Source organism: Danaus plexippus, chromosome 2, assembly GCF_018135715.1.
Source record: "Danaus plexippus chromosome 2, MEX_DaPlex, whole genome shotgun sequence".
Classification (NCBI taxonomy): domain Eukaryota; kingdom Metazoa; phylum Arthropoda; class Insecta; order Lepidoptera; family Nymphalidae; genus Danaus; species Danaus plexippus.
This window is the reverse complement of record NC_083537.1, coordinates 6,878,600-6,902,973: the sequence shown is the minus strand read 5'-3', so window position 1 is coordinate 6,902,973 and position 24,374 is coordinate 6,878,600. Positions and strand designations below refer to the sequence as shown.

The window sequence follows — 24,374 nt, the reverse complement described above, 5'->3', positions numbered from 1 at the left end:
TAAAACATTATTATGATGTGTTTATGTTCCAACTCAAACATTCAATAGTTATAAAACATTTTCTAAATGGATAACTGGAAGGTTTGATCTTTGGTTGGGCTGGTTTTTACCTTAATTTACTATGGTTCTATAAGAAGGAGAGAGGGCCTAGGCCGCACTTCATAGCTTAACAATGGTATTATGTACTACACAGTGAAAAGTATTTAATAAAAAATTAAACAAATCATTAGAATTTTAGATGTTATTTTTGTGAAGGGTTTGAACTTATTTATAATATATGTATTATAAACTGAGTACTGTAGCATTAATAGTAGCTGTAACCCAAACGATCTGTGCATTAATTTAAATTTAACGTATGTAATTTTGAAGGTATGTAGCAAGCTCTCGTCCTACTTTCAGCACGTACATTAGAAAAAAAATACTATTTTTTTTGTTGTAACACTAAGCTTTCTACAAGCACTATAATTATTTTGTGGATAATCTGAAGGATATACAGGAAAATATTTAATGACATTTTTGTTATACACAATATATTCCATAGTGTCAGGATGATTTTGACAAATGGTCACTTAATGTTTATTTGTTTAGTATTTAATTATCATTTAAGAGGGGAAATATAAAAGAGTACTGTAATTATACGTATATTTTTATTTTATACATTTATAAGGAAATTTATATCTATAGAAAGCTATTAAGTATACACATTCATATATTACACTAATAAAAATAATTTATTTAATACAATTAAAGAAATAATATGACGATGAACACTTGCTTTACATTCCCGTAAATTTTTCAGAGAAAAGTAACTTGCAAATACAACAAAGTAACAAATCGAGTTCTTATTTCCTATTTCTATTCGAAAATATTTCCATAATTATTTATATTACATTTGAACTAACACTGCTTATTCGATAAAACAAGTCACTTACAACGAATAGGTATTCATAAAAATAATACTACACACAGGAATACAACAGTAAGACAACGATTTTTTATAATTTCATACTTTGCTCACAATACCATCTATCCAAATCGGGTATTATTTAAAAAAAATAAAGTTTTTTCTACATAGAACATTTGTATATAATTTAAAATGTTATAGTTTTATTTAAAATATCAGAGAGAATAGAAAAATACGTGACTAAAATAAGTACTTAAATTAGATTTAACATTATAAATATAATACATCAAATAATTTATCACACATCTTTTTGGTTTATATATGGCACAATATGTATTAATTATTAACAATTAATGATAATTGCAGCAGACGCCTTTTTTCATTGATACACACTATATTGTTTTTAGAAGACGATCAAGATGTAATGAAAAATTTCGCTAATAGTTTTGAGTATTATTTATTGATATCGAGCCGCTTGGTGGGCTGTGATGGTGGTTCCGGTGGTGACTTCATATTTCAATTTATAAAAATCATAAAATATTTAGTAATTTCACTTTTAACAGAATCTACATTCGTTTAAATGTTTTTCTCTAGGAATGTGAAGACAGTCGAGTTACTGGCAGTCAAAATTATGGCAGATACTTTGTAAATGCTGACGGTTCAATCTTCTGAGTCTTCATCCTCATCATCACTATAATCGGAATCTGGCAACGGTTTTAAATAATCCGCCGGTGGAGGTGTAATAGGAACCAAATAACCACCTGAGTCTAATGGCGCTGCAGGTGGTCGAGGTAGACGTATTTTTGTAGAAGTACCCTCTGCTGCTTGAGCAGCTTCCAATTTTGAGCATATTTCATCAAACCCTATTCGATCCCGAGGATCAATCGCCCAACATGCTCGCATCAACTCACCTGCGAAGTATGGACAATCGTCAGGTGGTATTAAAAGGATGCCTTTTAAGATCTTCTTGGTAGCTCCTTCATTATTACAACCATAAAACGGTTGTTTTCCACGAGTGTAAATTTCCCAAAGTACGACACCATAGGACCACACATCGGATTCATGAGTGAATCTAGCGTAAACAATGCTTTCCGGTGACATCCATCTCACTGGCATTGGCCTTTCTCCCCCCATTTTATAGTAGTCGCAAGTGTAAACATCTCGAGACATACCGAAGTCTGCAATTTTGACGGCTAAGTTGGTACCGACCAAACAATTTCTTGCAGCTAGGTCTCTATGCACGAAGCGTCTTGAAGCCAAATATTGCATCCCTCTTGCTACTTGTAGAGCGACCTGAAGTAAGGCTGCCTCATCAAGGTTTGGTCCGGCTCGCCCACCACATCGGGAGCCTCGTAAGACACCAGCTAAATCACCCCACTCCATGTATTCAAAAACCATCCATGGGCTTATATTCGATTCATCTGCAAAAGAATAGTTAAAAAAATTTACTTTACTCTTTGGATTATGAATGAGACGGAGTAATTTTTTTTGGCTTACCTTTATAGACAACTCCAATGAGCGTTAAAATGTTTGGATGCCGAAATGCTGACATAATGGAAACTTCACTCACAAAGTCTTCTTCAGCACTTCGACCAGCACTTTCCTTGAGAACTTTGATAGCTACTTCTTTCTCACCATTGTTGAGTCTTAGAGCTCCTACAATTCATTTTATAGAAATTATTTTATCTCATATTAATGTTTAATGTTACAGATATTTATTTAATAGAAATTATTAAAAAAAAACCTTTATAAACTTTGCCGAAGCAGCCTTCCCCAACTTCTTCTAGGAATGCCAGTGTGCTTCTATCCAAGACGGTGACCTCAGGATGGTTCACTTTGTTGGAAGGAAAAGGAGCCGGCGTCCCTGGAACCGCGCTGGGGGCCACGTTGCCTGCACCGCACACGCCGTACTGCGGGTTCGTTATATACCGTTCAGCTAGCAGAGGTTCCCCTGGCCGTACACGCTATAAAAATAACGTATACTAATCGAACATTGCAAAAGCGACCGAAGCTGTGGTTGTCATGAGAGACGATGTCGAATGAACGTACATCCAGATAACCCAGGAATTTGTGCGAACCCAATAAATGTTTTGTGAAAAATTGTTGTAGAGAGCTTATGTTGTTAAGGCCAGGCAAATTGACTTTTGTTAGTTAAATGACATCTAAAATTCTTACCGGTTTTACTTTCCTTTCGACGTTACATATACGTTTTCTGAGGAAGAATGCTAATACTGAGACTAAAACTAGGAGCAGGCCACATCCTGTAATCATACTGACAAGGAGTGGGGCACTGGCACTCGTATATGAACTGGAATCTAATATTGCCGTCTCGCTTCCAACCGTGGCTTCAGCGTAAATTTCATTCCCAACAAATGAATTTGGTTCCTGTAAATATTACTGATGTTAATTAATGAAACGAAATACAGAGCAAATTGTACTGATGAATTTAAAAAAAAGGCAACAAATTTCTTTATTATTCTACGAAAAATAATAAAAGATTAAATTGCTCTCAGTAAAAATTTTTTACTCAACTTTTGGGCGACGTCAATAAACGTTATCTAGTCAAACCTATCATGAATATTTATCAGCTACAGTGGAAAAATATACAAGAATTACTTTCCATCAGTCAGAGTTAAAATACTGATTGTAATTATTTATAGCTCGATTCATTTATTACTCGAAGAGTAAATTATATATTTTTTTTTATCTTTAAAAAAGTCACTGTAAATTTACAATATTTTATTTATCAAGCACAAGAGCGGTAAATTATTATAACAAATGAGATATTTGATTACCAGAACAAGATTTAATTTTTTTTTTTTGGAAAGATAAGAGTCTTAAATCTGAGTGTAATCAGCATCGCTGGCAAGATAGATAAGGGAGATAAAAAATGATGTGTTAATGATGATGGATCTTACTTGAGCCGTGGGCGGCGGGTGTCGGAGTTTCGTTGCGTTTGATGGTTTTGGTGGTATTAAATTGTGGATAGCTTGACGTTGATTCAATGGCACTGGAATTTTATAAAAATTTATCGACCGTTAATGACATTATTCTATATTATTTTAGTCTCCATTCCGTATTTTGGATAGTACTGTAAACTTTATTCTTGCTAAGGTCCCAAAATTTATTGTTACTTATATAATTCATATGTGTTATACATATTTTTAATAAATCATTGTACGTTACCAGTGCTACGCGGACATTTAACTCCTTTTTTGGCTTCCTCGCCGTTGGAAGTGCACAAACAGTAATGCGCTGTTACGTTGTTCCTTTGTCTCTGAACACACGCCTGTTCCTCCTCGCATGATAAAGTTTCACATTTACCAATAATAAATGTCACGTCAACTGAAATAAAGTATAAATCAATTAATTTTCGATTAACACTTTAATATTTTAAATTGGATTGGAACCGATATGTATCCAAACTTGTTTTGGATGCCAAATAATATAAGCACTTTTAGCTATCTAGCATTTTCCTGCGGTTTCATCTTTATGAATGTAGTAACATTAAGAGTACCCAAATAGGTACAATTGCGGATTAAATATTCGAAAAAAAAATGCTTAATTATTAGTACCCAACAAAAAAAAATTATGTATTATAAAAAATTCACTTAGTAATAAAATAGTATAAAATATTGGGACATTTACACTTACTAGGGTCGTTTTGAGGTAATATCATAAATACATTTTCTTTTTCTCTAGCCGGTCTTCCAGGTTTTTCACGAGATCTCTGAAAGGGTTAGTAAAGAATTTTAAATAAAACAATTACATATAAAGTTAAATTTAATTTTTTTTCGAGATAAAGACTTTACAAGTTTCAAAGAATTTGATAGATTAATTAAAACTTAAGGCGAACCTACGATAATTGCTAACACGATTTGTTTTAAGTTGTATATTTATGTTAAATAATTGCCTTGTTTTATGTGTAATGTTTACTAAGATAACCTTCTAATTAATTATTATGCCACGTTTATTAATTAAAACGCATTTCCGTATTTCAAGACGTCACCTTACTCCATCTTTAACCTACTAACAATTGTTGCGCAATTAATATGTTTTTAAATTACGTAATAGACATATATCAAAAAAAAAAAAGATGTAAAAAGTTTTCATATGTCAACGTCAAGAGTGGGCATGTAGTTGCTAAGAATTGTACGTGTCTAACGATGTATAACACGAGACATAAATTGAATATAACATAACTCGATTGTAACATCATCTGGAATGGAGGAGATGTTTGATGCAGTTATTTTGGACACCTTATCGTGGTGCGTGCCCACTTCGCCTGATTGAGGTTGCCATAAATCAATACTATACTTATACACTTACATACTGGTATGAATTATTGGTATTTTATAGCCGTCATTTGAAAGAATTATTCGTTTAGTTGGGAAATATGTGATATACCTACCTATGTTTTTATAATAATTTTTCTGTGTAACGCCTACGAAGAGAAGATTCAAAGTCTTTGATTTATTAGATAATATTTATGGGTTTATGGATATGGACATCTTATTAAATGGATTTACTGTAACAATCGAGATCTGAGGGGTAAGAGAGTAGAAATTTTTGCAATTATTATGATCCAAGTAGAAGTATTAGTTTGAATCTTAAGCGATAAGCCCTAGTCGAAAGAATAATTGTGAATTTTTGTAAACCCGGTCATTGTGATCACAAAACACGATCACTAGCTTTGTTATTTGTAAGTCAAATGAATAAAAACTAATTAATTTACATATCATGTAAAATTACAGATTTGAAAGTTCTTATCACGTTTTCGGCATAGTGAACATCCGTTAACGTACAAAGAAATATATTTTCAGCACCAATCACGGTGATTTCTTTGACACGAATTATCAGTGCATATGAAATTTGTAAATAAACTAATATTCAATTTGCACCGTAAATTGAAATTTTAATAGTATATGTGTTATGTCTGCTTAAAGTGCTCCTCATATTTTACTTTGAAAACTTTAATATTATCCATAATAAATAATAGTATTATAAAAATAAATTAATTTTTATGGGTTGGTTGTATTTGTATATATTTTTTTTATTTCATCAAGTAGACTATTCTTTTATTAATTGTACAATGACTATGAGACACAAACGAGAGTATCGTGATTTTTTACTTGGAAAAATATATATATTCTTAAACTAAATATGTATTTAGACTTTGGAACAAAAACAAATTAATATGATTGTATTTCACGGTAATTCCAGAAGACTAGAATTTTGTGGCTGTATCATATGAAATTAATATATTTTTTTGCCTTATATACTGTTTGTTATACAGATATGACTATTTCCTACCACTGTAGACGAAAAAGAAATAAATAACTTAAATAACATATAAATGAAACTAATATTTTTCGGATAAACTACGCGGATTTATATTATTTAAAAAACTACATAATCCCGACGTTTCGGTTACTTTTCAGCAACCGTGATCACGGGCAGACGAGATGTGCTCGTCTCGTCTTGATATTAAAAATCCGCGTAGTTTATCCGAAAAATATTAGTTTCATTTAAATGAATAAAACTCGCGAAAATCTTAGATCTCATTAAATAACATATTATATATCTATACATTCAGTGGCTTGGTAAACTTAAAAGTATTTATGAGAAAAACTACTAATTCAAAGAGTTCTATGTGCACAAGACCATTTAACTAATTAAAATATATTAAATACAAATATATATATTTAGTTCTCACAACAACAGCAATAGTAACAAGTCCTAATCTTATTAAAATTGCACTTTCAAACAGGCTAATTCATTAGCTATTAGTGGATAAGCCTGTACACTCGTCGATGATTGCAATTTCGTTCTAAAATTGAAGGGTATGTAGCCTATTTTAATGTACACATTGTATTGTGATGAGAAATTCTGTATAAATGTACTCTGGTACACGAACAAAAACTGATTAAAAATATGGACATCAGTTCTAACTTTACTGTTAAAGTTGCTTAGTTTGGTATTATTTGTGGTAAAACATAATTTCATTTTAAATTTATTATTTAATATATATATATATATATTGAGCCCTATTATTCTTACTTTGAATTTTATCGCTACTATCAAAAACAAAGGCAAAAAAGCGTACGGCTTTTAATTATTATATTTTGCGTTTGTGCTATGAATAACAATTAAAAAATAAATTGAATAATAATATGTAAGAGAGTTTATTTTTTATGTCAAGTGTTTCATTGCCTCAGCCGTTATCGCACGCCATTCAAATTTAATGTAATAACATAAAAAGTTTAAATATGAGAGGATTATTAAACGCCCAGCGCGAACTTAATCCGCCTGCAGTCCATCAGAAATCGAGTTAAGAAATCTCAATTAGTATTTCAGAGAGATACATTCTCGTAACTGATATGGAGTATACAGACTTACTTTCTTGAGTGAATTCTTCTTTTAAAAAACATACTAATATATACTTATACACCTATGTTTTTTGCGCTTGTAAATTAAATACTACTCAGGACAAAGATTTTATAAGAACTATTCTATTATATTTATTTTTTATTTTTTTTAGTTTTATTTGACCTAATTTAAGGCAATGCAATTTTAATTTGTGGAAGTGTGCAATTGCTTTCTAACGCAATTGCATACATGAATGTGTGAGTGTGTGTAAGTAGGATTGCTCGCGTTCCCGTGTTTTGCATCTAGTCCCATTTGTTTAAAATGCATTATGCATGCAGTGGATTCTTGAAACTAGATTCTATGATTCTCCTTTACATATAAAGATTTAAGTGATGATAAATAAGGAGATAAAATTCTGGATGTCATGGTCGGAACAATACAAATAGATACAATTAATTTGTGTCACGTAGGTTTAAAAAATAAACCGTTAAAGAACAAATTAACAAAAAGAAGGCGCTAGGTTAATGGATTATGAAACTCTGGCAGACATATTTTTGCTTAAAAAATGATTTGTATCAATTTTTATATATAAGAAAATAAAATGTCGTCAAAGCAACGAGTAAGATAAATATTATTATCTATTTTTATTATGTTGACTGTCAATAATGATTCTATAAGACAACACATTGAGTAAAATTAGTTAAGAAACCGAAAATTTTGTTGGAAATAAAGATTAAAATTTATTTTTAAAATCAGGTTAAAATGCCGAAAATTTACGGACTTAAAAAACGAGGTTATTTTTAACTATCATATTGTTATGGTAACAAGCAATCATATTTTTAACTGAATCGAGACATTCTTGATTTATAATTTGTATCTTTGCAAAATTAATGGAACGTATCTTCAATTGAATCAATGACGTCAACCAGAAATATAAACGTGATAGCTGTTTCCTTGGAAAAAGCCCTTGGTGATCTTTTGTTGTACACTGTATAGGAACTTATTAAAAATACATAGTGACATGTCGTATAATGACATCCACGTTCTAAGATTACAAACTGTTACACAATCAGCGTGCATTGATATAACGGGCACAGTTTGTTAACTAGACGCACTTTGTGTTCCTACTTCACAGTGAAATGTGATCGATCCGTTGCCATTGACGCCATTATATTTATTAAATATTTCAACGCGTGATAATATATATTAAAAACAATTATTTTTGAAACAAATCAAAGGTTAAATGAATATTGATTTTTGAAGTTGGCTCTCCGACGGCAACCTGATACGAAACTTAGTTTAAGATTTGATACCGTCATTTGAATTTCGAAATTCAAAAATTTTATCCATAACACTAAACACGTGCCTATATGGGCAATAATTTAACCAATAAGCTGTGTTAACGAATGAGCGATTTATGAAATTCGATCACTATCACCAATAACAGTATAAAACAGTTACTCATATAATAGGTAGGTAGGTATATCATTTTCTATAAGATCAGAAATGGTATAAAAATGTTCTTTCTTGATTTGATCTATAATTATTATTTAATTTTGCCTGTATATGATAGAAAAACTTAGTCAAAGAAAACCTTACATTCTAGTCATGTGATATGAATTGTTAATTGCGTCATAACAAACATATTAAAAATAAGATGAAACTATATTCGTTGGACATTATCTCACATATAATAAAATTCCAAAGAAGTCTTATTATTTATTATTCATTGTAACAGCTATGTTGTAATAAAAATATTAAATGAAAAAAAATATATAAGATCGTAACATGACCTCCACCGACCCGAATGATAACATCATTTCTCCAATTTACACGTTATTTATAATTTTGTTATAATCATTTATAAAATTTATGATTACAAACAACGTTCATGACGCTCAATCATTTATATTCCAGTGAAACATGGCACCCAACGGCTATAGGCTAGTGTGTAATCCACGAAAATGTACATAAATATTTATAATCCTTCCTTCGAATGATAATTTGATTATTGTTACAGGTCATGTCAGGGAATTCTATGAATAGGAACAAAAGAAGTAGGTAGAAAGGTAAGGGGAGTGGGGTCTGCGTGTGAGCACCGTCTGCGTACACCTGGCAGAACTCAGGCGCGGGCCGATCATTAAAAATGTTTATTTAAAAATCCGACCGCTTAGCGTTCGTCCGCATGATGCGAGAATGAACAATCACATCTCGGTCACTGATATCTCGAAAGTGGTTACTTTCATTCAACGTTATTTTGTAAATAAAGTTTATGATTTAGTTATAAATAACCGCAACCAAGAATATCCACAAAGATTGTCCTTCTTTTATTTTCTTTCTGTTTAAGTATATTACTTCTAAATTACTATTATTATTGAGATTTAAATTTATAATGAGCCATATTTTTATATGTAATATATGGCATAAAGTCTTTCAAATAGAGTATTGTCTATTTTCCATCGCGTCCGACATCAGCCATTCAACCAGCCGTACTTTACTATTTAACAAAACAAAAGCCATTCTGTAACATCAACAATATTTTAAGATTTCTACGATTTAAAAATATACACACAGAAGGCCCTTTTACTTCGTTTTACATAATATTTGTGTGTCTTTTAATACATTCGTTCTACATGATAGATTTAATATTTTAACAGTTTCAAAATACATATGTTCTTGAACATTAATATTATTTTTTTTAAAAAATGTGTACGTTTTTTGGATATAGTAAAATTTAAAAAACAAGCTCGTCCTACTACGATTTGACAAATGTCAACAGAAGTTTCTTTTAAACAGCCGCGTGTCGCGGCTGCTTGGTATGATAATCTCGAAATGTTTACTCAGCAATAAAGCCGCCTGAAGCACACTAAACTATGAAATAAAAAGTTTAAAAAGCTCTCAGTAGATCAAACAACTGGAGTAGTGTCGGTCGACAGACGGCTTGGTGTAGGGTTACGGCCGGCGGGTCACATTTGTCCCAAATAATAAACTCCACATTGGTGTCAAAATGAAGAGTTTTTATTATCCCATCAACCCGTAAACTTCAAACTCTGAAAGAGCATGGCTGTATATTTTAAATCAATTATCCGCGAAGGTTGACCGTTCTTTCATCTTGCCGATGGTAATTTTCTTTAAATCGGTAGGTATTCATTTATTGTAACACGCGATAACAATGATTTGTATATTGTAGTTTCTCCGTTGTTTATCCAGGTTTACTTTGCAATTAAATTGCGTTGTGATTATTTTAGTGTTGTCCCAATTTCTGTTAAGGTTATTTTGGTAATCGTTTTGCAATAGTGTTATTTGTGCTCATTTATAATTTCAACAGTATTCACTACGCTGAAATCAAACACAGTAACAGTTAATGAAAGATCTCTAAAAATATATGTTGTTAACGAAAGAAAATACTTTATAATACCTCATTAAATTTAAGTATACACCAGTATAAATAGCTGTGACATTAAAAATATTATAATAAACCTGTAAGCATTAATGTCAAATAAAAATTCACATGTAAACAAGTGTCTATGGATAAGGAGAAACGGGAGAGAAGATATTAATAGATCTCGGTTACCCTTAGAATTAAGAAACTTAGGTTTGGTAAATTCAATTAGGTGATTAGTAACTCAGTAATCTATATGATACTAATGATTGGAGTTTCTTCATAATGAGTTAAGGTTAATATTTATTCGATGCTTTTAACCAACTTGAAAATAGAAGGTTTATGATTACATTAAATAGGTATATAACATTATATGTATGTATGTGATTGTGTTTTCTATGCCTTTCAAACACCGTGAATGCTATGTTCAAGGATTTTTAATAAAGTTTATAATAAAGTAACTAAAGGTCTTCGCTACTACGTAATAAAAAAAGGCTCTACAAATAATTACTTTTCTTGGAAGACTATTATTAATTTTCATTGAAAAGCATTTTTGTTTGTAAATAAACAAATGAAAACTGAACTCGTATAACTGAAATTCAGTAAAATAAATCCAGTTGGGGATTAAATGAAATTAATATGATTATTCTTTTCATAAAAAGTATAAAACAAAACATGAACATATATTTATAGCTATCACTTATATGATTTAGTGGAATGATATGGCGGGGACTTAATACGGATATGCGCATTTGGAACAACTGAATTGGTATAGGTACGGAACCAACTGGGTTATCGACCTATTTGAATTTGTTTGTTTGATTTGACTAGATGGTCACGGCCGTAGGTGAAGACTGATTGGACTCGCATCTCAAATTAACATCTCAAATTAACTGGATTATGTACTAAAATTAACATTGTAGGATATAGTTTTGATTTTAAACTTTGTTATTATATGTAAAGATGCAGATACAAAGTAGTAAGAGGCGTATCCTACTTTGAATTATTCATGTACAATTGTATTTAAAACTCTATTTAACATCACCGACTGGAAGGTTGTTGTGAAATTAAATATTTTTGCTTTTGAGGGTAGTATTTGTAATGATCACATATTCGGAAGATTTAAGACAATATCGTAATATATCTATAGAATTGTATTATTTCGAGAAAAAAACATTTTTTGTATAGAAGTGTTCAGAAACTTTTTAGTATCGTATATTAATAGTTATTTTAAACATATTAGATGATACAATAATGAGATCTAAGACTTTCGCGAGTTTTATTCATTTAAATGAAACTAATATTTTTTGGATATACCACGCGTGCTTTATTTTTTGTTAAAACTACATACTCTCGACGTTTCGGTTACTTTTCAGCAACCGTGATCACGAGCAGACGAGATCAGCTCATAGTATATCCGAAAAATGTTAGTTTCATTTAAACCTAAGATGATACAACTGAAGTCATCCTTGAAAATAAATCAAAACTACATGCATGCGTGATGCGTTGTTACATATCTAATGTTTGTATAAGACGTGTTTCTAGACACTTGAAATTTCGTTGCCTTTATCCCAATTACCGATAATAAGTCGAATCTCAAATATGTACCAATGGATTGGCCTGGCCTGTATTCATGTTTAAGATACGTCCGTATTATCAAAACAATAAATCTATTATAAACGATACAAATAGATTACTATACGGACTATGTACGTATTAAATCTGTGTCTTAAATACTTATATACTTTAAATATTTATAAGACTTTATAGTTAACTTGCTTTTAAACTCCAATAGATTAAAAATCTTTTATGAATTTAAAATATGTAATTTCTATACACATTGATATTATATTTTTTTAACAATAAAGTAGAAAACTCATTTATTAAAATTAGTTTTTTTTTTCAAGCTATTCTATTACGACAAAATAATATCTCAAATCCTTTAAGCTATGACGCAAGATCTCTTGTCTGATATTTTACGTGACAAGAAATACATCTATGTAAAGAATAAACAATTATTTATTCATATGAAACGAAGCCTTATAGGAGAATAAACCATTTTTGAAGAACCTGGTTACGAGGTTTTTTCTAAATGAACATGATTTTATAAGTTTTATATATGTTTGTTTACAAAACGTGCAAATCTTCTAAACTATTTTGATCCAATAAAATATTTGTATAAACAAAAAATATTACGTCTGGGTAAGTGGTCATGTATCAGAGTATGGGGCGAGATGCGTGGGCAGAATCTACAAAAAAGCGTTCGCCCTTGAGTTGGCCGCAGTGTTTATATGACTGTCGTCTAGCACTTAACGCCTTGGATATTAGTTATTTTTGCATGTTACAACAACAGAAATATCTACTCTAGATAGAGGTAATAATTGAATTGTCCTGTCGGAACAATCTTTTTGTTTGGGGCCTGTCTTCCTATTTTTAAACCTCATTACTTAGAACAATAAATATTTTTGTGAAAATAAATGATACATTGTGAAATATTAACGATCAGTAATGCAATTATTTTGTTTCATAAAAAAGGGTGATTCATATAACAGATAATTTTAACAGTAAACACTCGGATAGACTTTTATTTGTATACATTATTCAATCTTTTACGTATATTACGTGATTATTTAAAACCTCAATGGAGATAAAATTTACACGCCTTTCATAAGATAGATAAAATAGAAACAGTGAACAGTAGCTTCTTAAGAATTGCTAAATTATATAACAGAATGCAGGCGTCTTTAGAATGTATACAGTAACTGTAAAAAGAGAAACTTATTTTTTTCTTTCAAGACGCTAGTGAGATTTTAATAAATTTTAATATTGAACCAAAATAAGTTTATGCTACAATCGTAAAATTATGTTAATTGACACTTTTTGTGCTTTGAAGTCAAATATATTGAGTTAAAATGAATTTCTTTTAAAATATTAAAGTATAATTAACTATATTAAAATATGATTATTTAAGTATCGAGCGTCCAGTTTATGTTTTATGCATTAGGTACAATACGATCCGATCGATCAACTTCTATATCAGGACTAAATTGTTTTTCAATTTATCAAAAACTATCATTTATTTGCGCATAAAACATGAATCATTATCTATAAGACATTAATAAATTTATATTAAACATTGACATATTAAAGAATTATCCACTTCTTTTACAATTTATCTAAATGTTAAGTAGAGTTTAATGGCATTTAGCAATATTTTAAATCGAAAATTAGCACAATTCAATGCATTAATTACCGTAATTTATTATAAGCCCGTAAAGGACGTAAGAATTTACAACCAGACGCTGTCTTCCTATTTGGTGTTGTGAAAGAAAAATGCAAGAATCCAATAGTTTATCCGTATAAGGGCGACGGAGTGACACAAGCATTTTATGGAAACTGTACCCAGGCGACTGACGTTAATTAGGGTCTACATTCACGAAGGTTCCCACTGGGTTTTATAAATACCATTGTGTTTGTATTAAAATGTTAAAGTATAAAAAAGATATTATATTTATTGGTTGCATAAAATATTTAATTTTATTCTTCATTTTTGCATAAAATTTTTAACAAAGAAATAATCGAAACGAGGAGGCTTTAAATAATATAATTCTCTTCCTCTAATATCATTTATAACACATAATATATTAAATAAGTATAATATTTTTTAATTAACAGTAACCAACGGAAATGATTGAAAAATTTTTAAGTTTAAAGAGTTTTATCACAAATACGATATATGCAAATATATTTGAATAAATACTTATACGGACGGTTTTATATTTACATTTATACGTAAATAACTTATAGTTTCCAATTAACGTTCTTCAGCGCTTTGACCGGATTCGCCAATCTCAACTTTATAGCCATCAATTAAATCTACTAAGTTTTTTTTTTCATATTTGCTAAAAGATTAAAAACTGGAATGCCGATAAAAATGTCATCATCAGACTTATTCGAAATATTATCTTAATCTTAAGTTCGAAGACATTTCTGACTGTAATAAATCACTGACCTCGGGTTAAAATAATTCATAGCCTTATTGTGTCCCGGTGTCGTCGTTCGTTCTTTATTATCTTCCTCATAACAAAAATATTATGATAAATCTCTATATTATACTGTGTTATCTTGCGTGGATTATTCTATAGGCCTACGTGGTTTTAGGTCAAATTGATGACAGTTAATAAAAAGCGGTTCCTAGTTAAGATAAGCCTCATATTTATAAGAATGGTATAAGTTGTTTTTAATAATGACAGCAATCTGTTACTTTGACACTGCATTTAATATTCCTTTTTTATAGTTTGTATTTTTATGGTTTTATCCAAAATGAAAAATGTGAATGCCATTTGACTGAAAATAATGTAGGTAAAATCGACTCGGATTAAGGACGACGTTCGACTAACAAATGGGCGGACCTCGCGTATTCACACTGTGGATAATATTGAACTTAGTGTATGCACAATTTGAATGGTCTTGTTATGTATCAAGCGTTATTATTAAGCATATCAAATGTTACTGAGTTTGACATTACTTCATTTACATTCAGTACTATTGAAATCAGCCAATGAAATGGATAGAAAAGGATTTACTTCCAATTTCCTTAACATCTGTATAATGGCTTATTCCGTAATAATAGTTTAATACCGACCACGACAACTTGGAACGAGCCAATTATATGGCAACTCTTATAGCTGGTTGGTTAAAAGAAGTAACTAGAATGCAATAACATTTATCAAACCGAAGCGAATGTACTCCGAACATATCTGAGGACTGCGTGAAGACAATCATGTAGTGAAGATGTCTGCGTTATCTCGACTTTTATCTCGGTAGGTGACCCCACTATCATTGGGTCCCGCCCGCCCATCTCCCGAGAGAATTCTTGCTCGAATGCAAATAAATATTAGCTGCAGTGTATTAAAGAACGTAAACCATTAATTTAGAAACGACTATCTGTCTCTCATTATTTACGGTCAGACCACCTTGTCCGTGTATTAATTGATCGTAGGATAAGCTTTTCTTGTAATCAAATCTCTGGGAATGTTTCTTTTACTGATGATTTATATTCTAAGTGAAACGAGTTGGAAAGCCGACAATTATGATTGTAATTTATATCGATAGAAACTTATACATAGAGTAGAAAAGCTATTTTCTATATGAAAAAAGTTAAACAAACGAGGGTTAATGGAATTTTTGGTTTTTAATTTCATTAATCTACCCAACAATGGCATGATTCAAAAATATTTATCTGATATGATGCAAGATGAATAATTACAATAATTCAGTTAATTCCAATATCATGTTTGAAACTACTCACTAGTAATTAAATATTATAAACTCATGCCTAAAAAAATTTTAATTAAATACAATATCAAAGACACTATTATTTTACCCACATAATAAATTCCATCTTCATTTTAAGACGACTGGGAATCTATAAAGAGTGTCGGAATATTTTTTCTCGATATTGGTTGTTTTGTTTATACCAAAAGGATATAATTAAAATAACGAAGTATTTGTATATACGGCCGAGGTAATTCAGAACAATGGTGTGGGCGATGTTATCAAAAATATAAATCAATATGATAGCGAAGACACCGGACATGCTCCGAGGGGCCCGCTTGTTCAGCACGTGGGGCTCACAAATATGCACTTACTGTGTCAAACGATACCACATTTAAAACAGTAGTGACATTGAGAGATTATTAATATTGAGGATGTGATGCTATCATTCATATTCACTTATCGTGTTTTTTATTAAGACTTTCATGATTACTAAGTTTCATCACAAAGGTATATTGATTCAAATTAAACTATGTTTTTCGGTTATACCCAGCTGTTTTTTATTTTTATTTTACCGTTTCTCATATATCGTTATAGATCTACAAAAGAAGTTTAAAGTTTACTAATAAAAAGGGACGATATTTAGCTTTTGATATTTTGTCTCATTCGTATATTGTTATTTATATCCTTGGTGTATCTGATTAATGACGGAAACAATAGAGACAGAGCACACAAACACAAGACACCCTTATGGCGTAGTTTTGCAGATTTAACTTTATTGTTACCCAGAATCGAACCATTAATACCTCTTCCTCCACTAAACGTTATTTAATTTATTTGAATGCCCGCAATACTTAATTTAAAATGCTGTTAATTTGTATGAACGATTTATGATGACTATAATTACCGAATCATTGTACAGATATTATTTATGCCTTACGCGTAAATTAAAAGACAAACGGTTATGTTTATTATTCGTAGTGGTTTTGATATCCCAGCGGCAAAAGAAATTATTAAAAATAAATTTATTTCTACTAAGGAATAGCTTATCCAGAACACGTAAACAATATCACTAAAGATAAACAACATGCAGCGAATTTTAGAATATTTTTGTCTTATCCCTGTTTCAAATTCATAAATCAAATTTATTTTTTAACTCGAGTCATGACAGCAGCTAAAATATTCGCAAGATTCGTTCACTGTTATTATAAATTTGAAATGCACTACTCTTTAATAGTAACACAATTTAAAAGGAATCATAATGGCACCTCACAAATTGAAAACTGTCAGTTATTAAAATGTCATTAAATAAAAAAAGTGCACACTTTTCTTGCCCTTGACTTAACGTGTAAAAAAAACCAACGGTTCCTAATGACAATTAAAAATTTTATCAACAATAGTTTGATTACTCTAATCAGTAATTTCATTTCAATTTGCTTCACCAAAATTTTAATCTCTCATGCAAAAGCAAGGAATTTTGAATTATTTTATTATGAACACGATTTACTTAGAAAAGAACTACATAGTACTTTAAAACGTGTTTTTAATAGGAACAAGAACCTAGTACATGCTGGCAATACGATGGCTTCAATTATGTTTTCTATAGAACTCGTTTGTTTCGTCTTTCGGAAAATTATTATTAAATAATATTATTTAATAGATATTTTTTTCTAACAGTTCACCTTACGAAACATTGACTTGCATTTATGGATAAATTATAAATGGTAAACATTCGTTAAGTTTTCGTGATATCAGAGGCTTGGGTCAAGAGGTCGGTCGGTGAACATATGAATAGCGGTAATTTGATAAAAGTACTCTAATTTAAAGTTATAAGAATTTAGGGAGTACAACTATAGACGGTGTTGTTGGTAATTTTCAAAAGGACTGCTGTCATTTTATCTTCGCATGACCATACTAGCTATTTTGTACAAAACTTTGCCTGATGTCACAACATTTCGTATTTATTTTGTTTCTGTGTTTTTAACGAGACAAGTTCTGACTACCACTGAATGCTTATGTCAGAAATCTAAATTCGACATTCATTAAATTCATTCGTGGACCACAAAAAACAACAAGTTTTTCTTTAAACAGATCATTAATTATTCAGCACGTTTAAGTTCCTTGGCAAAGTAGATGAAAAGCTCTTGATACATCTCTTAGCATTTATAGTCAAAACGGAGTTAATACATTTGTCGGTTAAAGCTTTATATACATAAATAGAAAATTGTTTCCTGGAAAAAATTTGGACATTACAATAATTATTTTTAATTGTGATGATGTTCATTTTAACTTTCAGGCGTATTCAATAACGAGTCAAGTGTTCAAGCTCAAGATCTCTCAACTTTTGCGCTTTGTATACTTTTAATATAATCTTGAGGTCAATATCCTTTTTAGACGTCATGAATGAATACAAATAAAATATCATCCTAAGTAGGTCATCACAAAACCTTGATCCAGTTATAGGGCTTCAATAATTTGATAAATACTGTCAATTCATAATGCGGCACTTTTATCACACCTATAAAATGATTATTATTGCTGCGGGAATGTTAAAGCTTTTAACAACTATAGATTATTTGTCTTCTATGCTAAGTTAATAGCAATTTTGTCCCTTTTAAACTCATCATCGGCAATGTTTTGCATAATTTCGTAATAGCTAGTTTTGAGTTTTTACAAATATTCTATTTTCATAGTTTCGCTAAGATAAAAATAAATTTCTAAAAGCTCTAAACGCAAATATATATTACTCTGAAAAACCAATAGCACTTAGGAAATTAATACTAAAATGAGGATTATTTTACTCCCAAAACATAAGGCAATATATTACTATCTGAGGAAGAGTGTAAATCCTTCATAATGAGAACAAAAAAAAAACATGGCGTATTATCAGGTTTCACGTAAAATAAGATTATGCAATAATTTTAAACGTTTCCTGTGAGAACAACACAAGTCTTAATAATAATTGTTTTTTAATATATATAATCTGTCGATCAATCAAGCAATATAAAATTGTAGAAAGGCAGTCTTTCCGTATATGGGTACCTTTATACGACTCGACAAAAAATTAAAGCTGGCGTATTCCCAATGCCTACAAACATGGCATTATTGATATGCCAATGACCTTCTAACACTAAACGCGCAGTATGTTCAATCAGATAAGAACAAGAAAATAAACTATAGAAGTATATTTTACACTGATAACAATACTGTTATATTTATATAAAATTATTGTAAAGCTCGGAGATTATCATTCAATCCTTATCCTTTTAAATCCTGATCTGCATTTGTTTTATTTGTTTAAGATGAATATAATATTTGTTTAAGACACGCTCAACCTAAATTGTTAAGAGAAACGATAGGGCAATTAATTTTGTTCAAAGGCACCGCAATCAAGTCCCATCATGGTTCGCAAGTCAGTGATCAATAAATAATTCTAAGTCGTGATTTGACATAGCCTGATAATGCTGGTGGTTTAGCGTTGATCCGTGATATTGTATTTGGGCTTCGTATGCCAACCGTTACTGCCTATAACCAAAACTTTTGTACGCTCGTTTTCCAATTAATGCTTCCATGAAACTACAAGGGAATTGTTGGGGAAAGCTTGTCTATAAATACGGGATTTACAATACAAATCTTACAGCTATTGCTACTTTGACATGTCACTTAGCTCAAATAAATTCTTTGCTAAGCACACATTATGATATTTCCGTGAGTTATTTTCATATACAAATGTATTTTTATTTCTTGCAGTTGCTTAGACGTTTTTATAGGTAATAAGATTATCTCGATTGATTCGACTAAATCGATGTTCTATACGTTATTGTATTCAATGGTATTTTGATGATCCAGAAAATAATTATAAAGTATAATTCAATGGATTTAAAATACCAATAAAAAAATTTATATCACTTCCAACATGCTATTTGCATTATGTGTAACGTTTGAATATTTTATTACATTTTACGTATTAACCTTTCTATGGCCGCACGTTCGTCTGCAAGAGCGATTGATTTCGTTTTATCTTTTTTATTTGTAAAATTGTTCAATGCTTTCACAATATGTTTACATCCATACTTCGAAAGACGCAACATTATTGATTTTAAACGATATAAACTAGCTTTACTTATTATTCATCTAAATTATCAATCAAAGATTAATTATTAGCAATATTAACATTTATATATTCTTTTAATTAAACTAAGTTTTTCAGATACGACGATAATTTGTTTTTCTTTACTATTTTTTATCTACATACATGATCTTGACGTTTCGGTTCCTTTATCCTTTTAGAAACCTCGATCACACACAGATTAGATACAATTTTATATTCTTCATTGGTGTAAATTTCTAATAGACACTTATTCCATGATACAGATAGATAATCATCCATCGCAAATTCTTTCATTAGCTTAGCATAGCATGACATACGTCAAAATAGGTAACTTTCGCTAATCTTATCTCATTAGAATTTGTTTGGTTAAACTTGCTGGTTAAATGTATTTTTATATATCATCATATATAAAAATACATTTTTTCTTTGAACCATATTAAACTTAAAGTCATTTAAACTTATTAGAATTTCAACACTATTCTATTTCACATTTACTAAACTAACAAAGCATCTTCTATGTCGACATCTGACCAAAAGTATGATTGTCGTGTGGTAAAGCCGGAATCGTAGATTATTGTAGTTGTATTCCATTATATAATTAGAATTGTCAAAATAGGTGTATAAAAGTGATTTACAATATTTATACTATTGAAATAGGAGTAACATACCGTCATATTACGAGTATCTAATTTATTTTGTCATTGTGTATGTATTTTTATTAAGTATTTTTAACATTTTACTTAAAACCTCTCCTCATATTTATAAAGCGGCCCTACGGCTGAGATCACAATAACGTACGTACGCGTTTGTTAATACCGTTGCTTACCAAGGTAAAAAGTAAGTTGTACTGCATTTAATTGTCATCGCTTCAAAGTTAATATATAAGTTACACGGTGTAAGGACTTAATCGTGATAATGGTAATGTATCTAATTCTAACTAATTGAATTACGGATTCGATTAGCGCTTTAGTACCCAGATAGCGTTTGAATTTTAAACAGGCTTTAAATTATTTCCCTTATTCAGCGAGTACCCACATGATGTTTAAGTACAAACAGAGAGTTTTTGCATTGATCGACTCACTACTATGTATTTCAAAATATAGGATCTAAAGTATTGGTAAACTTTAAAATTAAAATTATTTTATTTTCATGGTACTTTAAAAATAACTTCAACTAAAAACTTCTTTATTAATTATTTTTTTAGAATAGTAACTTTTTGAATTAAAAAAGATGCGTTGACAGTAATTAATTTTCAAAACGAGTATTTATTGAAGGAATTATCCTTTTTTTATATGACTATCATATTTTTATTGAGCGTTATTAAACTGTTTTGAATTTTAAAAAATGCTTTCACAGTTGGTTAATGAAAAATAGTTTGGCGTCCTGGCATACAAAAAAAATACATATCCATATAGGGTCTAATTAATTCCAATACCCATAATTTAAATTACGGGGTTTAGCAACTTTAGTGTTTAATGAAAACTGAGTTTATTATTTTTGCTCAGTAACTTAAAATTACGAAAAAAACATTGGAATTTAAAAGTCGTTTTCTAGGTTAATCCATACACACTAATTTCTGTTGTGTACAAATATTGTATACTGGCAATATTCCCATTTCGTCTCTGTATGATCTCGGTCATGTTCAACATGTCAAAGACCTTTTTCATCTAGAGGTTTCATTGTTATTTAAAACTTGTGCTGCCTTTCTTAAAACGTAGGTTAAACGATACTTAACATACCGTTTTCAGTTCGGGAATTTTATTTTATATATTAAGCCTTAACTAAAATTTATATTCACAACGAGAGCATTTTATTTAAAATGTCTTAGAATACTTCATGTTCTCTACTTCATAAGTAATTGTAAGTGTTGTATTCATTTATATATACACGTATATATGATGTTACAAGTACTCATGATCATATTATTGTTATCCCATATAAACCTTAAACATATTTTTATCTTAAAGGAAAATCTTTTATTATAAACCTGTTATCAATACATCAAGTAACGTTTTTTTTTTAATTAGAAACTATATTTCTAATGAGTTTTTTGGTTAGTGTTTTTACTACAGCACTTTATCTTTTAAAGATAAAAATAATGATTCAATTCTTAGAATCCATGTATAATTTATTATTGATTCTGTTTTTATGTTTCATTTATTGATTTTAACAAAAAAAAAAAACATATCTTCAAATTATCTTTGAGTTTTGCATGTTTTTTTCCTTTAACTAAATTAATTATTGGTTGATTGCGATATGGTTAATCTAAAATTATGTTGTATAGGTTTTCCTTATATACCAGTCTCAGTAATAAAAATATTTTGCATATCTGTAGCGTAGAACTTTAAAATGCTTTATAAAAATTCTTATACTGTTAACAAAATATTTATAATATATTTTGAAGTTTCCTAAAAAAAATAAAAATACAAACAGTTTTTAAACGATTTTTGGAAAACATATAAAACAATGAAATTGACATCTTAGCTAAATACACGTGATTACAATTGTTATTGTTTAGGATATAGTTGTTATTCTATGCGTTAGATATTTTTAAATAGTCATGCTTTATCTTCGCAATTAGTAATATTGAGAATAAGACCGTTCACTATGGAGGCTAATTAACGTGCACTTTGTACAGATTATTTGATATTAATTGCTGTTTGTTTAATAATTTATAGAAAAGTTAACAGAGTTCCAAGCGGCGTTAATCATTGAAATATACCGTATTAATAAAATGTTTCTGAAGCAAAATATAAATGACAAAAAAGATATTAAATAAAATATATAAATTAATTAAAATTAATTTATACTACTTTAAAAAGTACATATAGATTAAAATTTTACCCTCCGTTTTCTGTTCGGCTTTTCCGTTATGGACGTGTGATTTTTCTTCTTTATATGCATTTTAAATAAACATTTACAAAAACCACTTCGAACACACTTTCACAAATAATTCAAATATTCGTCTATTATTCCTTATTTTAAGTAAAAAATCGTCAACCATAAACACAAGTGAGATAAAACACAAAATAAGTTGCGTGTTTCGTTGCGTAGAGCGTGAAAATCCAGCGTACGGCGCGCCCGTCTCGCTACAGGCCCACTCGATGTTAGAGTGGGCATCCTTAGTTCCCGCCCGCGAATCCACGCGTCTCCCGCCATCCTCTCCTCTCCCGCCTCCCAAATCATTCAAATAGATCACTTTATTTACCCTTCTCATCCTAATTGCTCTTCAGTAATATGTTGGATCGTTGAAAGATTAAAATAGTACCGATTTCTTTCAATGCTCATGATTAATAGTCGGAATTTAACCGGACGTCCAAAATTTTTATGTTTATTTAAAAAAGACATTCTGTTTTGTTTACAAAAAAGTAAAACAAATATATATACTCAGATAAAAATTGTTTCAGTGCTTAATTTAATGAATGTGAGTAATTTTTTCCCTCAAATTTATCATTGGATTTGATTGGAGTGGTAGTTAAGTTCTTTACATATTTAAGTTTAAGTGTGTCAGTTAAGAAATATATTTATTTTAGTAATTGCCCTGCGATTTGTACAAAGAGACCTTTCGTCCAATTATGAAACGTGCAATCAAGAGGATGGTTGAGAGAAGATATTATTTAATTACTAACACAACGATCCAATATTCATGTTCTAACAACTTAACTAATCAGATTGACAGTAAGGATAATCACACAAAATAGATTATCTCGATGAACTAATGAACATTCGTTTGTCTTAAGGTTAATACCAGTTCATCCATCCAGACAAATTAATTACAGACAAGAACATTTCTTTTTCATTATAAATGCTTTATAACATCGGCGGTACGCTCTGACTGTGTGAAAATAGCCTAACAAGCTTGCAATAAACATCGGCTTGCATTGATGTCGCATACAAATCGTTTGTGCTTTCTTATACCTCGCGGAGTATCTCATAAGTGTTTTACTCTCGCATGCATAATCACGTACAACTTGATGCAATGTTTTATAGCTAATAAACGTCTTAAATAACTCGTAACTTTGCATACCAAATTGCTAACAAATAATGAAAAAAGTGACCATCAATTCGAGTACACGATAGACGTCATAATTTTACTTTATATTATTATTTGTAACGTTATATAAATTGATTTGTAATTTATTTCGGTTTTCTGTTTGAATATTTTTCAAAATTAAACTTACTTATTATTATCAATTGTTGGATCATTTTCTTAGAAATATTTCTAAAGAAACAAATCGTTAGAATCTTGGAAGAGATAAACAACATACCTACTTTCTTCGCAATAAGATAAATGAAGATAATAAAAAAAAGAGTGAATGTGGTAGAGAGCA

At 30.0% G+C, this 24,374-nt stretch overlaps 1 protein-coding gene across 3 annotated transcripts; it reads right to left on the bottom strand.

Moving 5' to 3' along the window:
* Nucleotides 1-627: 627 nt before the first annotated feature.
* On the bottom strand, nucleotides 628-23,161 carry LOC116779837 (insulin-like growth factor 1 receptor). 3 transcript variants are annotated; one of them, XM_032674329.2, is made up of 8 exons: nucleotides 22,888-23,161; nucleotides 4,553-4,634; nucleotides 4,091-4,249; nucleotides 3,823-3,914; nucleotides 3,080-3,289; nucleotides 2,649-2,868; nucleotides 2,402-2,560; nucleotides 628-2,325 (listed from the first exon to the last, which is right to left on the bottom strand). In XM_032674329.2, the coding sequence occupies exons 1-8, from the start codon at nucleotides 22,945-22,947 to the stop codon at nucleotides 1,565-1,567; spliced, it is 1,743 nt and encodes a 580-aa protein (XP_032530220.1). In that variant the 5' UTR covers nucleotides 22,948-23,161; the 3' UTR covers nucleotides 628-1,564. The 3 variants fall into 3 exon arrangements, with proteins under 3 accessions (XP_032530220.1, XP_032530222.1, XP_032530221.1); XM_032674331.2 differs by having other exon boundaries at nucleotides 2,649-2,814; XM_032674330.2 differs by having other exon boundaries at nucleotides 4,559-4,634; nucleotides 22,888-23,160.
* Between the last annotated feature and the right edge of the window lie 1,213 nt (nucleotides 23,162-24,374).